The following is an 18,274-nucleotide window of genomic DNA, read 5'->3' as shown; positions in this document are numbered from 1 at the left end:
CCAGAAAAGTGAGTTCGTTCTCGTTTTGAGGGGTCGACAGAGGGGACGATAGGCGATGCTTTGGAACTGGAAAAAGAGGCGGTTCGATGAGGAATCCGATGAAATGAATAATAGTGTAAGGCGATACCGAAGCCGAAAATATGGCGATGGTTGGCTCCCTAATACTCACCGGTTTCTCGAGGTCTGCGAACCTCAAGGTCACTGGTTCAAGGGATCTTGAGATAATAAGGTCAGTCCACGGACGGGACGGAGTCGGTACTTATACGGAGTAGCTTTCGTCGTTTGTGGGGTAGACGGTGGAGGAAAGAGTGGGGGGACCAAGAAGAAGCCGACGACGGTGACGGCCTTGGCCGAAGGTCCGATCCCACTCGACTGCGGCGCGGTAACCGAAGCTTGCTGCACTTCTCTGCTTTACTATGGCAGGTCGGAGCTAATACGGAGAGAACCTGATCATCTTCAGACCTTTACTCCGTCGCTGGACTCGGGCCTACCCCGACAAGTAGAGCAGAAAAGACGAAAACTGCTCGCGTGACCTCCCTCCACAGACACGTACAGTCGGAGTACAAGGTGGCCCTCGGCTTGGGTCCAAGTACACTTCGGAGAGTTTGCCCGCCCTGAATTCCTGAGTGCGCTTCTACTTACCACGAATGAAGAATACGTGGGGGTCACACTTTGGCAACCTGGGACCACGGATTCGTCTCCAGGAGCCAGGTCGCCGGATGCACTTGACTAGTCAGGCAAACAGTACGTTGTACTCGGCGGCGAAAAGGGGAAAAACGAAGCCCAGTGGCGCAAGATAGAACACGAGCTGACGGTCTGGCCCGGGGCCGAAAGGGATGGCAGAGCCGTGGAAAGACCGGGGGGATTGGCTCCCTAACCAGAATGATGCAGATCGGCGCAACTCGGGCCCATGTGTCGCGTGACGGTAAGCTATATTGAGTAAGTCGGGGAAAGAGAGGAGACGGATTGCTTTGCTTCCAGGGGGTTGCATTGGCCTGCATAACGGCCGACGCGAGAATACAGAAGGTGGCGTCGAAGAACAACCACACGATCCAAGCATAAGCCCGAGCGCTACCTTCTGCATCCTCTATTTGCCCGTCTGGTCGATTTGAAGACAAAATGACTCCACACCGACATTCGATCAACACCGAGAAACAGGAAGCTGCAGGGAACAAGAGGGCCTCAAATACCATCTCGTTCTATGCCCTCTTCAGGCGCCAGCGAAACCCACTGCCTGAAGGGCGTCCAACGACTTTCTGCGGCTAGAATCATCAATGGCATCGACCATGGGGCCTTGTCACTATCTTGGCATAGCTGTCCATGGCCGCATCTCACTCGGACACACGAACATACGAAATTGTAAAGGGAATAGGAATGTCAGGGTGATCTTCAATGGCATGGTATTTGCCGTAAAAAGACAGCTATCTGTCCCGGGGAGAAGTCATCAAAAGCCGGAAACGTAAAATACCAGGACCTAGACTCCGATGATTCATGCTTTGCAATCAACCCTCTCTTTTGATATTCACCCATGTTGACCCAATCCCATTATCCGTTTTGTTTACCGACCGTTCGTCCTAGACATAAAAGACGCTTACTGGCCAGCAATAGCGTGGGCACGACGGCGGTCACGCTCCTCAGCAATGCTGAGCTTGACACCCTTGCCCTTGGGCAGGGAGACCCAGGGCTTCTCCGAGCCAATGACGAAGACGTTGCTCTCACGAGTAGCAAAGGTGTTGTCAATGGCGTCCTTGATGTGGACAATGTTGAAGCCACCGTCGTGGCGCTCACGGTTGGTGATGACACCCACACGACCCATGTTACGACCACCAGTGACCATGACGATGGCGCCAGTGTCGAACTTGATAAAGTCGGTGATCTTGCCGGTGGCCAGCTCAATCTTGACGGTGTCGTTGACCTTGATCAGAGGGTCGGGGTAGCGGATACTGTGTTGAAGACGCTCCTTGTCAGCAAGCAGAAGGGGAAAGGGGAGAACACATACAGCCGCTAAAAAAAGCTCTAATCTGAATCGTGGGGTATAAAGAGAGAGAGAGCAAGTCGGGTAGAAAAGTCGCCTGGCACAACCACGCCCGCAACGAGAGAATAAGAAACTCTACGCGTTTTTTTCTTCATCTCGCGCAGGTCCGCGGTCGGCCAAAGCGAAATTTCGTCGCGCTATTATCCTTGCCCCCTCGAGTCGACCAAAGCTTGATCCAACGGCTGAATGATGTCTGACAGAAGCATGAAGAGACTCACGTCCTTGCATCGTGCGTGACCAAGAATGGGACTCCCCCGCGGCCAAGCTGGACGCGCTTGACCTTGCCGAGCTTGTATTCGGCCTCCTCGGCCTGGATGCGGTGGACGGTGAAGCGGCCCTTGGTGTCGTAGACGAGGCGGAAGTTCTCGCCCGTCTTCTCAATGGTGATGACGTCCATGAAGCCGGTCGGGTAGGTGGTGTCGGTGCGGACCTTGCCGTCGACCTTGATCAGGCGCTGGGCCAGGATGGCCTTGGTCTCGCGGTAGTTGAGCGCATACTTCAGACGGTTGCGGAGGAAGATGATCAGGGGCAAGCAGTCGCGGAGCTTGTGAGGACCGGGAGAAGGGCGGGGAGCGTAGGTGCCCGACAGTTTGTCGAGGAGCCAGTGCGACGGCGCGCTAAGGCGCTTCTGGTGCTTCTTGCTGGAAGGAGGTTAGATGTTTCTTTTCCTCTCCCTTCTCGAGCCAAGCAGCGACGCAAATCATGGGCGTGGCATGTCGGAACAAGTAATGGTGCCCGCAATGGCAGTGCACCGAGAGCAAAGGCTAGAGTTGGATTGGTACTTACAGTCCCTTGCCCATGTTGACTGTCTGTCCTGCGACTGGCGGATGGGTATCTTGGTGGTGGTGATGGACGGTTGACGGTTAGACAGTGAGTGGCTCAAAAAGTCGGCAACACGAAGATATCAAAGAAAGTGGTCCCGAGGTCTCCAAAAGAATTTCTGTGGTGACCCTAGGTCATTGCCCTAGACATGTTTTGGCAAGCGAGAGACGCGATTTGATTGGATGTGTTACGAGGTCCGTGCACTTTCCGAGTTCGCTCACCGTAGTACACCTCGGTCAACACACCGACGGACTTGATGGACGGCAACGGCGTCTCCTTGCGGAAGAGTCGCCTGGCAGTTCCAAATTCCAGATTGATCGCCACACTTCTGCCTCGAGGTCACATTCCATGATTACCTTGCTGCAGCTAAAAACGATCCAGGTGTTTGGTAAGCTTACGTTGTTCAACACAAGCCCTTCAGGGCTGCCGCTCTGCGTCTTCTATTAAGCCCCAGGCGTCTTCCTGCAGACACGTACTTTTCGAGCCCTCGCCTGCGTATTTGGATTTAGAGACGACGCCTTTCTATATAGACAGTCATATTCCTCTTCTTTCTTTGGTTGGCTTGCTCTGACCGTGAGGTACTGCGTGTATCCCGTCTTCCGTACCCCCAAACCCCAAGCGCCAGATGCGGTATGGCATCGCTTGTTCCGCGTCCGTACTACAGCCAGACCATCAAGGAATCCCATATTCTTCCTGTGTGTACTCTTGACGGACATGACTTAAGAAAACCATTATTGGTCTTGTAGACGTTGACTTGGTAGCATAAATTGAATACGCCACTCACTCTCCCTGGGTCCCGGATGCCAAGTCCATGGGGATGGGACACTATAATAGTAAGATTGGATGATCCGGTAAGAATTGGTGCTCTAGATTTGTTCGGTTGGCTGGTGAATACGCAGTTAGAACGACGTCGGATGATACCTTTTCCTTATTAGGCTTATGTTCCCGGCGTGACTTCGAATTCGTTCTCTCGCACGAGAACAAACGGCAAGATTGTGCACATCACATTGGCCGGTGCGGCACATGTTTCGGAACCAAAGGCGTGGCGGCGTGCCTAGGGTCCCTGTGGGAAGATCTTTGTATCATCTAGAAGGAGACGCGAAATGTCCATTTCGCCCGCATTCCCCAGCAATGCCGAAGGCGCATGGTAGGATGAGTCAAGGAACTGCGAGGCGGCCAGGAGGTGTGAGGAGGTCCTGGGGGTCTCGCCGTTAGCCAAGACAGACAGCGGCCAAAAGGACGAGTCGTCCCTGGATCCCGGTTGAGTTGGGAGGTGGTCCATGGGCAGTGGCTTCGTGGACGGCAGGGTGCTGCTGATGGCCATGCGGATGGCTGGTTCTAGCGTCTTATTGTCCCCCGGGTCCTTGGCCTGGAGGAGGCCCTTTTCGACTTGTACATACACGTCCCGGTACTTGTTCCTGACCCTGTCGCGGAGATCTGTCGGCTGGCGACCCGCAAGCCTGAACTGGGGGTCGCGCTGGATCTTGGTCCAGGCCGGCCCGTACTTGTACAGACCCTCGAGGATGAGCCTGTCATCTTCCTCGGAGAAAGGTCGCCTCTCGCGGCGGTGCGACTTTTTGAAAGGCCCGTGGATGCCCAGCTCGGCCAAGTCCTCCATATTCTTCCTATGGGCTCTGCTCCTCTTCGACTTGGGCTCGGCCTCCGCCTCGCCGTCGTCGGGTCGCGAGGGGACCGGGCCCGAGTTGCAAGGGGCGTCTGTGTCGATGAGAATGTTTTCCGACAAGAGACCCGTTTTCGGCTTAGATTTGGGCTCGCCCGTCGGCGCGGACGCAGCGTCGTCGGCGGGCAAAGAGGCGTTCTTGTCTCTGAAGCTCTTGCGTAGCTCGTGGGGGCAACACGTCCTGAAGCGATCCTTGAGATCACCGGCGTTGCGGCCGTTGAACTGGAAATCCGGGTCTGCCAGAATATCAGTCCACTTGCCCACGCCATGGCGGTCGACACCAAGCAACAGGTGCCTCGTTTCCTCCTCGGACCATTTCCTCCTTGGCTTCTTGGCCTTCTGTCGAGTCTTGACGGGCCCCTTTTTTTGTTCAGTGTTTGTCTGCGGCCGCTCGGCAGGCTTGGGGGAAAGTGCTGCCTTTGTGGTCGAGGTCCGGGCATGTGGCTCGCCATGGCGTCGTCGCGGGTAGTCCCTTGTAGTGGTCCGTTGACCCGCGTCGGAACCATCAAAATCGTTGGGTGCAATGGGCGGGAACAAGGCTGCGTTCGGGGGTGGCTCGTGCAATCCGTTGATTATGGGCGGCATCGGAGGCAGGAGACCCTGTGGCGAGGCCTTCTGCTTCTTGACGGGCTGCGGTAGATGCAGCAGGTCTTCTTTCGCCGCGGCAGTTCGATGCCGTTTCTTCGACGCCATATCATCTTGACTTTCGGGAGCATGCTGCGGCGCTTCGTCGATGATCTTGTCCGTGGTATCAGGCTCGCCTAGAAGAAGCCTCAGCGGGATGCGTGGAACGGCGGTTATGATGTTTCGATCTGAAGGCGATGTATCTATTCTCCGGTCATCGTCCACCCCGCCTCCCGGACCCGGGGGAGGCACTCCAGGAGGAGCTGCATGGCCTCCGGGTCCGGGACACGTCGATATTCGTGCTAGATCTTCAGAATGGTTGGCTGTAGGCTCGACGGGGAAAGGTCGGTCGGCGGGCTCAGAGGTCCCCTCGGCCCAGGGGTTTAGCAGTTCAGTATGCGCGAGATGTGGAGTGGTCGAATCGTTTAGTAGGTGAATAAGGCGTGGTTCGATAAAGGCCATCGTGGGCGGGGGCGAGTTGGTTTCTTCCGAGACCCGAGAACCATGTCTATCGAGGTGGCGAGGCGAGGGGAGACAGGAGCAAGGCAAGATGAGCCAAAAAGGCAGGACGGGCAATTATCTAAACCGAAATGCACTGGACAGGGCCATTTGCTGAACTCCCCTTCGTCTTTCTTCGCCAACCAACCTACTGTACCGTCAACCACGGCAAGTGGTCTAGCCACCGACACAGCCTTAAATCCCAGAAGTCGGCGAATGTGGCTGATTAATCACGTCATAGGTACTTCGTACAGCGTACATTGTATTAGAACCTGCATCTCCCATGGCTCATTCCAAGTCTTATCCTATGGCCTAACGGCAGGCGTAATTTTTAAGTTCTAATACCCGGTTTGGTTAAGAGTCCCGATCGTATTTAGGATCCGTGTTCGGCCTAGATTCCAAAAAGAATCGACCATCCCTTTGCATCCTGACTAGGAACGGTGCTCTGGTTGACGTCTTCCACGGCTTGCTAGGTACGCACACTATGTATCGTGGCTTTCGCTGCACATGGCATGGCTTGTGGCTCGTACAGTAGTGTACTATTCCACCTCACTTCTCATAAAACACATGGCTCGCGATGGACGGAGTGGCGCGTTGATTCTTCTTTCAGAGTCGTTTCTCTTCCAATACATGGATTGATATGGACGTCCATATTCGTATGTTTGTTTGTTTTTGGAGACCTTGGAGACTCTGGTACGAAGTACTGAGTACCTAGGACGTTGTACCGTATGTGATTACGTACGCACCTCGCGATTCTCGGGTCGGGTCGTATTCGTAAGGCTACGACGGTACGGTGCATCGATCAACACTTTCTCCACACTTAACCCCAACCCTGGAATCTGACCTCATCTCACCTCCAACCTACGTCTTTGGATTTTAGACTGGCACAACGCGCGCGCTGCACAGAGCGTCGAGCGATGCTCTTCTTGCAACCCGTCACTTCTCTTCAGCTGAATTAAGGGGTCTTGGATTCTTCTCGCAATGGCTCGTACCAGATCGGCAGCAAATGCTCCGGAACCACCCCCGGTAACTAGACGTTCACGACGCCGTGGGCGTCCTCCCACTCGGGTACAACCTCCTCGTCCTGTTCGAGAGAATTCCGAGGAACTTGGCGAATCGTCTCCCACACACCCCGAAACACCTAGAAACCCGCCAGTGAACGTCGCTAGCATCGCGGAATCACATCACTCTCTGCCACCATCTGCATATGGCCCTCCAGCTCGTCGTACTGCTCGTGTTATCGGTGAAAGAGCTCAGAGCATCTCCCTAAGTCAGGTCTCAGCTGGTCATAGCGACGCCGGTGAGTCCACTACGTCTCCCTTTTTTTATTTCTTTCAGACTTTTTTTCTGAGTACGTCTGGCTCACCGCTCCTCTAGAACATGAATTTGCATCCCAGAGCGTTGTGGGCAACAGCACCGGCATCCTCGATGATGATGAAGACGACGAGATTACATACCAGGAGGAGCACGTGGGTATGGCTTCTGAACCATCTGTTTCTCTACATCTCATCGCAAATGCTAATCACAGGATCCCATTAAAGATTCCAACTCCCAGGTCGCGCATGAGTATCCAGGCGGAGATGCAGACGTTGGGCCCGACGTCCAACTACGTAGGTGCCTCAAGCCATGGAATCGACCCCTGCGACACACCTCAGTCTGACGTCTTCACAGAGCTTCCAGCCAGTTCGCGCAAGGTCTTATCAGAGGGCCCCGCTGGCGCCTCATCCGAGGCAGAGAGACGATCCCACCCCCAGTTCGACCCAGACCCGGATGACGCTCTGGCCCAGGACGAAGACCGTGGCGTGGTCGCTATGCGCACTCTCTGTTTGGATGACTTGTATCACGCTGCGGAACGTCTATTTAAACAGCTTCTGATGACTCCCGACACACCCATCAAGGCTCATCTCGTCGACGTCCACAGGAAAGCCTTCTCCACCTACCGGTCAATCTATGCCCGCCGGGATATGTTCATCGACTGGCGCCCTATCGTCCGCTCTCTCGACCCAGACCTTGATTTAAAAGCTCAAGGTGTCTTGGCTGCCGCTAATTTGACCATTCTCGTCGATGAGCTTGTCCGGGTCGCCGATGGCTCAGACCCGACTGCCCTTTTGATGCGCCTGGATCAAGATTTCCCGGATCCCTTTGTGCCCTGGTGCGACGGTTTAGGCGCCGAGAAGGAGCCCTGGAGCTTGACCGACGAAGCCGTCTGTGTCACCTTGGACATTCGGACCCAGCACTTCATTGCGGCCCTCATCAAATCGCTCGATGGACGCGACTACGGACAGAACTATGTCATCCAGATGATAAGCTCGGTCTTCACCCAACCCCGAGGGCCAAACGACACCCTCTCCTCTCCGTCCAAGAGACGGGTCGCCCGGGTAGCTGGGTATCAACCCCCGATCCCCGACGACGTGGCACAAAAGTCGGCCGAACGAATCAATATAATTCTTGAACATGATGTTTTTGAGACTGTCACCGAATTCATCTCATCCTTGCAAAGCGAGTTTCCTCTCACTGGTCTGATACGAACTCTCATCGGCTTGGCGTCTAGGCAGTTTGGGGAGATCCAGTCTGCCCTGGCTGGGTACACGGAAGGATCACCAACGAGCCGGGAGCCGTCGGTGCCTGACCACCATGCTGAAGACTCACAGCAATCCTCCCCACCATTATCCCAAGACATCATTCGCCCACAAGAGTGAGAATTCAATCCCATCTCCCCCTTGTTTGACCACGTATGTACGGCCTCTAACTGTTTACAGGCCCATCGAGAGCCCCATTCGCATCAGCAAAAGCACAGTGGCATTGCTCATGAGCTTACGGAAGCAGGCGTCGCAGCAAGCAAGGGAGGAGGTCCCGCGTCCAGCGTCCCCCATATCCGAGGCGGGAAGCGATGCATACTTCAGGGGCATCCTGAGCCGGATCCCGGCCAATCGGATATCCTCATCTCGTTTGCCCGACTCGTCATCGCGGAGCAGACCCAGACAACTTGCCGAGCGCTCTCCCACAAGTCTTCACCCTACCCAGAGCCGCAAACGCCGTCGCTCTGAAGAAGAAGAAGAAGAGGATGATGATGATGGTGACGGTAGTGCGTTCGACGACGTTTCTGAACAAGACACAAGACAGCTCGACGAGACGAGTCGGCGCGCCGAGATAGACCGCAGAGCCCTGCCACCGCCCGCTAAACGACTTCGCACAGGTCCACCCTCGTCCATGCCGTCCACGCGACCCATGGCACCTCCATCCAGCACTCCCCTCTTGCAGTCGCGTGCCAAACCCCCACACGATCCCCGTAGACTCGACTCCTCCCCTTTTACCTCCACCGATGCATTCGACGACACGGACGACCAAGACCGAGAACAAGAACAAGACCCCGGGCAAGGGCAGGTCTTGGACTACCGGGCCATCTCAGAACAAAACCGCACCCGCACCCGTCAGAACGGCCAACCGATCATCCAGAGACGCATCGCGTGGCCGAACGCAGACGTCGACAAGCTGGTCCGTTACATCCACAAGTTCCGCTGCCGCTGGGTCAACATCTTCAAGCATGCCAACCCCGTGCCCGACGAAGAGGACGACCCCCCGCCGCCTTTCGACCCCGACCAACACTTTAAGCATTATCGTGACCAGCAGGCCATCCGCGACAAGGCGCGGAACCTCAAAGTTGACTTTCTAAAGTGAGTTTCCCCCTTTTGCCTCGTCGCCTGGGACCAGCCACGACTAACAACTCGCGTGCCATTCGCGTCACGACTTTCAGAGGCGACCTCCCCCTCCCTCCCGGCTTCGACCGCGTCATCCTCGGTAAAAAAGAACGCACCATCCTTATCGCTCGCGGCCGGAACCCAGACCGCGCAGAATCGGACGTCGATGCCCATGGCAAACCTACCAACGTCGAATACCTCGGTTCCGCTGGAGCGTGAACGCTCTCTTCGAACGCAAGAGTGAGCTAAAGTATTGTCGCTTTGCTCATCTGCTCATCTGCTCCATCTTCTCTCACCACAATGCCAATGGCATATAATTGTACATTGCTCTTTTTTCCCCTGGTTCTCAAAAGTCGGCGGTCTTGTTATTCGAAGCCTGGAGTATGTGCACCCTTGGGGGAAAAGAAAACTCTGTTTTACATCCTGCGGGAACGGGAATCGTCAGCTGAGGAATAGCATGGAGTCCAGGAAAAGGGCTTAGCTGCGTCGTGCCGTTTGTCGACCTCGACTTCACTACACACCAGGGCAGGTGTCATCGGAAGGCTGAAATAGTTTCAAATGAGAAATGCTCACACTTCGTCAAGATACAACCTAGAAAACAGGAGATTGATTGAACTAAGGAGAAGAATAAAGAAGGTACAGCACAAGGCCTTCATTCCTGGCACCCAGTTTCTCGTCTCACTTCCCCGTAAGACGCTCTCTCCCCCGGCAACGCTCCTTGACCTGCGCTCGCGCAGGCCCTCGAATTGACAAGGCGCTCAGGTCCAACTGCGGTATGGGATTGATAGCTGAGGGTCTGCAAAGCCACGTCCGGCCTCTTCTGAGAATCAACACCCCCTTCAGTCATCCCAAAGATCAGGGACAATCGCCACCTTGTCGTCTTCATTGTGTACATGTTTTGAGTGAGAGAGAACAAACTTACACCCAGTCCCAAGTTCGTCATTTGTAGAAGACATAGGAAAAGACAAAAGGGGTATGTCGCATATGGTACTCTGTATTTTCAAAAACGAAAAATAAAAGAGGAATAATCAGCACTCAGAGGGAAAAAGAGTAGGCAGTGAAAAAAAAAGAGGTAAGAGACCCCGGACACATCATGCGAGTATGAGACCGAGGATAATCCTAGACCCTCCAGTGCCTGGAAGAAAAGTCAAGACCGTAACCGCAGTAGAATGAATGAACCTTGAACGGTACGATACGGTGCCCCCGAACCAGCCAGTCAGACGAGTAAGAAGCAATAATGTTTTGTTGAGAAGAAAAAGTATCAGGTGCAATCCCACCGCCCCCAGTGCGCGGTCATTTCCAGCCAGGCGAGGACGGCATAAGCTTATCGTCGGTGTGTTCGGTTCTTGAGACGTGAAGTCCTCCACCCTTCGTACCACTGCTCTCGGCTGGCCTCGCGGAGCTCGGCGCGCCACTCGGTGAAGACGGCGTCCTTTAGCTTGGTGAAGTCGCAGTGCTCCTCGTTGTAGGGGTCCGCGAAGCCCCAGGGGAATCGACGTCCGGCGATTTCGGGCTCGTACAGGTCCGGGCTGATAATCGAAAGAGGCAGGAACGGGACTTCGTCATTCTCCTGCTTTTCGTCTTCTTTAGCTTTATGGCGACGGATCGATTGCCCGGAAAGGCGCTTAGCCGATGGAGAGGACGGCGCCGACGTGACCTCCTCCGCGCCCTGAATAGGCAGTTCCTGGCTTTCAGGCGTCCTGTCCGACTCCTCGGCGTCGTCTTCGTCCTCGTCGACCTCATCGATTCGATCGGAAAAGGAGCCGTCGTCGTCATCGTCGTCTAGTCCCAGAGCTTCGAGCGGATCTAGGCTGGATGTCTTGATGCTATCCCAGACGGCCTTCTTGAGGACTTGCATGTGCCGGGTGGTGATTGTGTCGGCCTTGGAAATGACGGGAATGACGGTCGTCTTGCCCTGAAGCGTGCGCAGAACCTGGAGGTCGAGGTCTTCATCCAGCCCCCCTCCAGGGGTTCTGGTCGTCGCGTACTTTCCGGCATGACCGTTGGAGATGGCCTTGGCCGAGGCCAGGTTGCGGTCGAGGCGCGCAGGATCGAGGATCAAGAAGGCGGCATGGATGTGGGTGTCTTGTACACCAGGAGAGCGCACCACCTTCATTTCCTCGGCAAAGGTCTCCTCGAAACGGCTCTCTAGGAAGGCCGACATCTCCCTCAGTTGCAGATCGACAACATTCTTCTCCAAGCCCTCCGAATCCCAGAGCGTGAGTCCCACTCGCTCGCCGTCTATTTCTGTTTCGAGATAGTGGGGAATAAAATTGCCAGAAGGCAAGACCCTGGGAGTCGTATCCTCCTCGGCCTCGGTTCTGCGCGATTGCTTCTTGGCGGGAAGGGAGAGAGCGGACTTTAAGAATTCGAGAAACGATGTCTTGCCAGCGCCACGGGTTCCGATGATCAGGATGCTGAAGAATGTGAGCGTCAGCCGGCCGCAGGGATTAGCCAGATATGGATTCCGAGACATATGACTTACTTGAAAGGTGTGGGGTCCTTGCGTCTCCGAACCCTTCTCGGGCTATTGATGGTACTAACAGCACTGCTGGCATAGCTGTACCGACCACGATGAGTCATGCTCTCGGTGCGCGCATAAGGATCCCAGCCATTATTGGGTATGGGGGGGATTGGCACAGAGCCCATGGCACCCCGACTAGGCTCCATGGAAGGACGAGTCGAGTACGTGCCGTGATGATGGTCGTCGGAGAGAACAGAAGCGGCTTCGGTGCGGAGGTCAGATGGGAACGTGTTGGATAGGGGGAGTTGGTCGGCGGTCTTATGAAATTCGGGAAGCTTGGGCGGAGTCCTCGAGATGGCCGCTTTCCGCTGGCGTTCAAGTTCCTGTTCCCTGTGGGCTTGGGCCTTCTTACCGCCCTTCCCCAGGTCACCGGATTTGCTGCGTCGGAGTAACATGCCTAGACTAGAGCGACGCGGAGCGCTCATTATTTTGTAAGATGTGGCATAAACTGTCGACGTCGGGCCAGATAGTCACGGCGGTTCGACGGCTAGGAGGATCCGGTGCAAAGTCAAATGTTGTTCGTCGTCACTGGCCGCACTTGATTGGCGCCTCAACTCGGGGTGAAGAGATCAATATTGTCCAGAGCCGAGGATGGCTGGTGAAAAAGACGTGGCGGCAAAAGAACGCGGCTGGAAGAACTCGAGTGGCGTTTATTCCTGGTCGATGGCTGAATGTACGACTCAAGCCGGAGGCGAGGCAGCAGAGAATGTTGGCAGTAACGATGTCTATAGATAATGTCAGCCATTTGCTTTTTTTCCTCTGGAGGACACAAATTATCTCCGGGCCGTGTCAGCCAAGCTCAAACGCCGTCGTCTGGAGGGGCCGGAGGCTGGAAGGAGGGACTCTCTTCGCGGATGCCGGATATGATCCAAGCGGTTTGATGGCAACGACACCAACTTTGGTTTTTTTATTCGAGTAGGTCCCAGATACCTCCAGCTAACCAGACGGTGGCAATGGGTAATTGGAAGGTTGGGGCAGAAGAGAAGGCGCAGAGGATGGCCGGGAGCGGGAGGGTATGGTCACGACAAAGCTGGATTCGTATAGCCACGTACCACTGCAAAGTAGTGTCCAAGCACCAAGGGTAAGAAACTTGTTTCGTCTTGCTCTCTCGCAGAGTCGGACAGATTCGAGGCAATGATTGGGCTGCCACGAGGCGTTCGTTTAGGCTCGAGACGGCTAAGCGACGAGTCAAGTCGAAAAGCGAAGGAATGGCGCTGCGGCAATGAGAAAAAGGGTCCAACGAAGGCGGAGCGGCGGGCAATCGAAGGCACGGATGCTGGCGCGACAACACTTGTCGGCAAGATCGATGTCTGGAAGAGCGCTAAGATGGCAAAAACAGGTAGACGTTAAAAGTGTAATCCAAGACGACAGACGAGGACGAGATGGACGAGAGGGCAGTAGGGGAAGGGGTCGGGAGAACAGAGAGGATGATTCAGTGCGATTTGAAAAGACAAAGTGAGACGTCAAACGCGAAGAAGCGTCAGGAGGGGTTATGGATGGCGTGGGTGCAACATGAGCATGGACGAGGCGGCATGAGGGAGGGGGACTGATGGTGATATGTCCTGACTGCAGGAAAACGCGCGCGATACGCAGCCTGCAGTGCAAGTCCAGGAGATAGAGTGGAAGACAAAAGGATACAATACACGTCCACCGTATTCTGCACTTACCAGCCGTGTTTTGAATCCAGCACCTCTAAGAAGGGAAGGGCAAAAAAGAAGACACTCCCAAGTGGAGGGAATAAGAAGTTGTCAAATGAAGGGGAAAGGAAGGTGGTGGGTGAAGTTGCGCGACGATGGAAAGGAGAACCCAGCAGGTAGAACTAACAGCGACCAGTCCGTCCTGCAGGTACGGGTACACACGCACTGCTTGGTCTGCTCGTGTCGAATAGGTAATACCTACACGGAGTACTTTGGTCGTTTTGTACCTATGTACAACGTACATATGTATCCACTGTCCTGGGGAAGCCGCTACAGAAAACGGGGGTGGGGCATAGATTCGGGCCAATTGACCTAGGTACGTACCTCTGCTATATTCGTGTCTTCGCCGATATGCATCTCTTCTTCTTCAAAGTCTCTTCAGTTCCGCATTCATTCTATTCGAGAGCATATTTCTTTTGATTTTCCCTTTATAAATCATGTTTTATTGTTACGTTATGACACTGACACGGTATTCGTCCGTCCAAGGTCATGAGCGGGCATCGCAAGAAAGGGGCTATTGTGATGAGCGAGGAGTCGGAGTGCTCCACTCTCCTGTACCGAATCGAGTAAGGTACGAATACAGTGTCGACTTTTTAAAATTATCCGTACCTGCTTAGGCTGCTGTACGTTGTACATATACTCGCGTCATGCAGAGTACCTGCCTCCACACTGACGGGGAAACAGAATAAAGGCAAGGCCTACGGGCCAGGGTCTGAAACCCATCAGCTTCACTTCACTTTAAAGCCGCTTTGCCTCGTGGCATTGCATTCCAACCATCCTGTCAAGTTGTTCTACTTGTGCTTTTATACAGAGCATGGAACGTTTATGTATGGATCGACTGGTTTGACCATGCTGAGGACACATCGCATCAAGCGTGGTTCAAAGCCCCTGAAGACAGAGTATTAGGTGAGTACCCAGGTACAACACGGTCTCATTTTGTTGTGGTACGACGTTACGTTACTCTGTACAACTTGAGAAATGCATACCACTCAGCGAGGAAGCGGCATGGTTGATGCAAAAGGCCACGATACCTTTTTTCGTCAGCTTCTGGCCGTCTGTGCGTCGACCGCCCATGTGATAATCACCAGGACGCGATCATCTCTTTCGTTCCAGAAGAACGACGGGAACAAAAAACTGCATCAGTTTGTTTGTTTCGTACTTTCATGAGACGAAGGAGGGGACGCGACGACCCAACTGTGCCTATGACAACGAATTCTCACCTCGGCCCCTTTGCTTCGGGCCCCTGAATCGTCTGGTTGGATACGCCAAGGCCGAGCTGGTCGACGCAACCAATCACCTTGGGATCCAAATGTACGACCATGTGCATGGACCCTGATTAGTCCTTAGTTTCTCGAATTGTCCTTCTCCTGGCGAACGTATTAGACCCTATTGAGCTTCGAGTTCACGCCAAGTGGGCGGAGATGGCGCTAGAGCTGAGATTGGACGGGCGGCCCCAACGGGTAAATGGTCCCCGTCTTCGTTTCACCTTCTTACGCTAAACTTGTTTAAGAAACGGCTGCTTACTAACTTTTGTCGTCTGTACAAGTCTGTACAAGTACATCGTATCTCGAGGTAAACCCGTGCTTCTCACGACATTCCCAGACGAAACACAGTGGTGCCAGGGAGATGAAGTCCTTGAGATAGATTCGACATACTCTACCGTTTTCTATCATTGAATGCCGGCCTTGTTTCTCTGTTTTCCAAACCAAAACACCACGCGCCCATCCGAGCAGGCCTGCCCTGTGCCTGCTTCCACTACCTATGGTACAAGAGTTGGGCTTCTAACGAAATGCGTACAAACCACAAGAAGGGGAGTTTCTCAGATATGTAGCTGGCTGTCGCAACCACGCTGCGACCCCGGCGTCCTTTTCTCTAAGGTATTATTCGCATGCACCTCTATCGACTCGGCAATCGTGTACTCCGTAATCGCCTTGCCTACCCCTCAAACACATCTTGCTGCAACTCTATGCCGTAGTCCTGCGCCACCGCCCGCATCCTCTTCTCCATCTCATCCTCCATGCCTCCGCCCTTGCCCAGCCACTGCTTAAGCCGGAAGAAATAAAAAGCCACGTCGGTCGCCAAAATGACCAGCTTGAAGAGGACGTGGCGCCACGCGTTGCCAAACCTGCTCCCCAGCGGCAGCGTCCGGTCCTCAAACAGGCTACGGCTCGCCCACTCGCCCATCATCTTGACCCGGTTGACCGGCGACCCCAGGTGCTGGTTGTTCGCCTGCACGATGCGCATGTTCCGGCCGAGGAAGATGAGCTCCTTGGGCCACTTCTCCTCGTCGCCCAGTATCTCCCGGATGCCCTGCTTCATCTTCTGCTGCATGGCGTAATGTCGCTCCGCCGGCGTCGCCCCCTCCAGGCCCTTCATGAGGCCCTTGCGCGTGCTCGAGTCGCCGCCCTCGTACGGCCGGAGCAGCGTCGCGCTGGCGAAGATGTCCGCCGCCCGAATCCCCCACTCGCCCGCCACCCGCGCCACCGTCGCGTTGTCAAACGTCATGAGCGCCTTCCAGAACTCGCCGTACTGCCGCCGGAACTCGGGCTTCATGTACACGTACAGCCCGTGGTCGATGAGCACCAGCTCGGCCTGCCCGCCGGGTTTGCGCCGCACGAACAGGTTGCCCGGGTGCGGGTCGCAGTGCACCACCCCCCACTTGAAGATCTGCGCCGAAAAGAGGTCCACCATGGTCGTCATGACGTCCTTGGTCGATACCCCGAGCCCGCCCCGGCCGCGCCGACCCTTCCACTCGTTCCGCTCCGGCTTGAGGCTTTCTGCGTACGGCCGTGCTCGCAGCTCGCGACGCGCCGCTGCCATATCTGGCTCCTGGTGCAGCGCCGCGCCTTGGGCGCCCGGCGAGCCGTTCTCGCGACCTCCGAGCCACGGTCCCGTGATCCCTTCCTTGTCCCACAGCCGGACGCCCTCGATCCACTCGGCGGTCATGACGCGCTTGGACGACAGCTCGGGGTAGACGGTCGGGATGTAGACACGGCCGCGCAGACGTCTCTCGCTCTGGACGAGGCGACGCATCGTCTCCGAGTTGCGTGCCTCGTTCTCAAAGTCCGTCTCTAGCTCGAGCCGCTCCGTGATGAAGGGGACGAGGCTGTAGAGGGGCAGGTCGAACCACTTGCTGTAGACCCACGTGACCGTCTTGAAAGCCCACAGGTCCCATGATATCTGCTTGGCAATCTCGCGCTTCTGGATCTTAATCGCCACCTCGCGGCCGTCGGGTAGGCGGGCCCAGTGCACCTGGGCCACGCTGGCGCTGGCACGGGCGCGGCGCTCCATGAGGCCTTTACCCGGCTCGCCCGTGAAGCTGACGCCGAAGACCTCCTCCACCGACTTGCCCCCAAAGTCCTCGCGTATCACGGCCTCGACGTCGGACCAGGGGCCCTGCGGGGCGTCGTCGAACATGCGAGAGAACATGCGCTGGAACTCGGGAGGCAGGATGGCAGACTGCATGGCGATGGCCTGGCCCATTTTGAGGTATAGGCCACCGTTGGCGCGCAGGAGATGGAAAATCCGCTCGGCATTGCGGCGGTGTACGTCGGTGATGGAGTCGCCGAACCAAGGGTCCGGGCGGAAGTTGAGCTTGTAGTCGGCAGCGACGAGCAGACCGATACCAAAGGTGTGGAGGGATCGTGCAATGCCGGAAGAGTAGACGTAACGATCGACGGCGTAGAGACTGCCAAGGGCGAGAGAAAGGGTGATGAGACGGCGGAGGTGTTTGCGGGGGCGCTTGTAGCTGCGAGCGGTCTTGGGAGCACCGAGGGAGGCTGGGGAGGGAGGTTGGAGGGGCTGAAAGGCGCCTGCCGGGCCTCGGAAGCCCCTTGTCTGGTGTGACGATCGAAGAAGTGATGCGGCGAGGCGGTGTCGATCTGTTCGGCTAAGAGCACGGCTAGACGAGGTCAAGGAAAGGGTAGAATGTGTCGGCACGTGCCTGGATGTTGATGAGCGGAGAAAGAGAGAGGATCGGGAGGATCTGGCTGTCGAGAAGACCCGACTACTGGTCCCTATTCTTACTCTTGAGGTGACCGGTCCCTTTGTTAGGGACCGAGACGTCGTGGCTTTCGGTAACATGGTGAGCCTGCAGAGAGGAACAAATGAGAAATGTTGAATCGGCTGTTTCGTCGGGGAGCTAAAAGGACGAAAATACCGGGACTCCACCGGCCCGACCGAGACCCACTATTCGCATATGACAGCCTTGCCACCTGTCAAGTCTAAGGCTGGCTGCCAATCCAGCCTGGTCCATTCATATGACGAGACAATGAAGGCGACCTGTACTAAGTAGAGGAGGGTATGATAATTCTGCACGGATATAATTGAGGCGACAATTTGGACGAGTCTGTCATTGAACATGATGTTTGAACAGATCAAGTCGCCTGAACCATCACAAAGCAGTCGTGGGGCAGTGTTTATTTTCAGTTACACGAAGACTTCTTATTGCTTGAGAATAACAATCCCCGCCGATTTGTGCGCCTCCAAGTTATGGACTTGGGAATATAGAATTGCGACTGAAGGATCTCACTTTCACAGAGCCAAGGACGACGCCATCAAGCAACTAGCTACTCCGTACTTCGTACACCTAATTACCCACGCGAGGGCATACCTAGGTAGGTACACAGGTGAGCGAGCGGAAAATAGCAGGTACCGAGTACATACAGGGCCAGTCGTCTCGAGCCCGGAACAAAA

The 18,274-nt window shown here is 55.3% G+C and overlaps 7 protein-coding genes across 7 annotated transcripts; 3 read left to right on the top strand and 4 right to left on the bottom strand.

Moving 5' to 3' along the window:
• Nucleotides 1-1,339: 1,339 nt before the first annotated feature.
• ACRALDRAFT_1061082 (40S ribosomal protein eS4) lies at nucleotides 1,340-2,950 on the bottom strand. The gene is made up of 3 exons (XM_071016355.1): nucleotides 2,822-2,950; nucleotides 2,254-2,676; nucleotides 1,340-1,943 (listed from the first exon to the last, which is right to left on the bottom strand). The coding sequence occupies exons 1-3, from the start codon at nucleotides 2,833-2,835 to the stop codon at nucleotides 1,592-1,594; spliced, it is 789 nt and encodes a 262-aa protein (XP_070876803.1). The 5' UTR covers nucleotides 2,836-2,950; the 3' UTR covers nucleotides 1,340-1,591.
• A 272-nt stretch (nucleotides 2,951-3,222) lies between these two features.
• ACRALDRAFT_2051577 (uncharacterized protein) lies at nucleotides 3,223-5,809 on the bottom strand. The gene has a single exon (XM_071021618.1). It carries the CDS (start codon nucleotides 5,622-5,624, stop codon nucleotides 3,912-3,914), a length of 1,713 nt encoding a protein of 570 aa, XP_070876802.1. The 5' UTR covers nucleotides 5,625-5,809; the 3' UTR covers nucleotides 3,223-3,911.
• Nucleotides 5,667-5,976, top strand: ACRALDRAFT_207033 (uncharacterized protein; the record flags this gene model as incomplete). Its single annotated transcript, XM_071022155.1, has 3 exons — nucleotides 5,667-5,832; nucleotides 5,867-5,878; nucleotides 5,915-5,976. The coding sequence occupies 3 exons, from the start codon at nucleotides 5,667-5,669 to the stop codon at nucleotides 5,974-5,976; spliced, it is 240 nt and encodes a 79-aa protein (XP_070876801.1).
• Nucleotides 5,977-6,550: 574 nt separating this feature from the next.
• ACRALDRAFT_2032622 (uncharacterized protein) lies at nucleotides 6,551-9,944 on the top strand. Its single transcript, XM_071020711.1, has 6 exons — nucleotides 6,551-6,960; nucleotides 7,038-7,133; nucleotides 7,202-7,270; nucleotides 7,332-8,355; nucleotides 8,420-9,334; nucleotides 9,504-9,944. Exons 1-6 carry the CDS (start codon nucleotides 6,642-6,644, stop codon nucleotides 9,673-9,675), a joined length of 2,595 nt encoding a protein of 864 aa, XP_070876800.1. The 5' UTR covers nucleotides 6,551-6,641; the 3' UTR covers nucleotides 9,676-9,944.
• A 738-nt stretch (nucleotides 9,945-10,682) lies between these two features.
• Nucleotides 10,683-12,307, bottom strand: ACRALDRAFT_1068282 (uncharacterized protein; the record flags this gene model as incomplete). The annotated part of the gene is made up of 2 exons (XM_071017549.1): nucleotides 10,683-11,775; nucleotides 11,844-12,307. The coding sequence occupies 2 exons, from the start codon at nucleotides 12,305-12,307 to the stop codon at nucleotides 10,683-10,685; spliced, it is 1,557 nt and encodes a 518-aa protein (XP_070876799.1).
• Nucleotides 12,308-14,101: 1,794 nt separating this feature from the next.
• Nucleotides 14,102-15,410, top strand: ACRALDRAFT_2016860 (uncharacterized protein; the record flags this gene model as incomplete). Its single annotated transcript, XM_071019863.1, has 10 exons — nucleotides 14,102-14,145; nucleotides 14,233-14,364; nucleotides 14,391-14,517; nucleotides 14,556-14,636; nucleotides 14,668-14,721; nucleotides 14,748-14,900; nucleotides 14,963-14,979; nucleotides 15,011-15,058; nucleotides 15,126-15,191; nucleotides 15,224-15,410. The coding sequence occupies 10 exons, from the start codon at nucleotides 14,102-14,104 to the stop codon at nucleotides 15,408-15,410; spliced, it is 909 nt and encodes a 302-aa protein (XP_070876798.1).
• Nucleotides 15,411-15,514: 104 nt separating this feature from the next.
• Nucleotides 15,515-17,662, bottom strand: ACRALDRAFT_1074678 (uncharacterized protein; the record flags this gene model as incomplete). The annotated part of the gene is made up of 2 exons (XM_071018271.1): nucleotides 15,515-17,416; nucleotides 17,606-17,662. 2 exons carry the CDS (start codon nucleotides 17,660-17,662, stop codon nucleotides 15,515-15,517), a joined length of 1,959 nt encoding a protein of 652 aa, XP_070876797.1.
• Between the last annotated feature and the right edge of the window lie 612 nt (nucleotides 17,663-18,274).

The sequence above is a fragment of the Sodiomyces alcalophilus genome (assembly GCF_042370955.1).
Source record: "Sodiomyces alcalophilus JCM 7366 unplaced genomic scaffold ACRALscaffold_2, whole genome shotgun sequence".
NCBI lineage: Eukaryota > Fungi > Ascomycota > Sordariomycetes > Glomerellales > Plectosphaerellaceae > Sodiomyces > Sodiomyces alcalophilus.
This window is presented reverse-complemented; position numbering and strand designations above follow the sequence as displayed.

Excerpts from the sequence above, each read along its gene's own strand:
- ACRALDRAFT_1061082 (XM_071016355.1), bottom strand. Across the intron at positions 1,944-2,253 it reads GTCACGCACGATGCAAGGAC|TATCCGCTACCCCGACCCTC; the intron begins GTGAGTCTCTTC and ends TCTTCAACACAG.
- ACRALDRAFT_2051577 (XM_071021618.1), bottom strand. The coding sequence starts at position 5,624 with ATGGCCTTTATCGAACCACGCCTTATTCACCTACTAAACGATTCGACC.
- ACRALDRAFT_2032622 (XM_071020711.1), top strand. The coding sequence starts at position 6,642 with ATGGCTCGTACCAGATCGGCAGCAAATGCTCCGGAACCACCCCCGGTA. Across the intron at positions 8,356-8,419 it reads GACATCATTCGCCCACAAGA|GCCCATCGAGAGCCCCATTC; the intron begins GTGAGAATTCAA and ends AACTGTTTACAG. Across the intron at positions 9,335-9,503 it reads CTCAAAGTTGACTTTCTAAA|ACCGCGCAGAATCGGACGTC; the intron begins GTGAGTTTCCCC and ends GCCGGAACCCAG.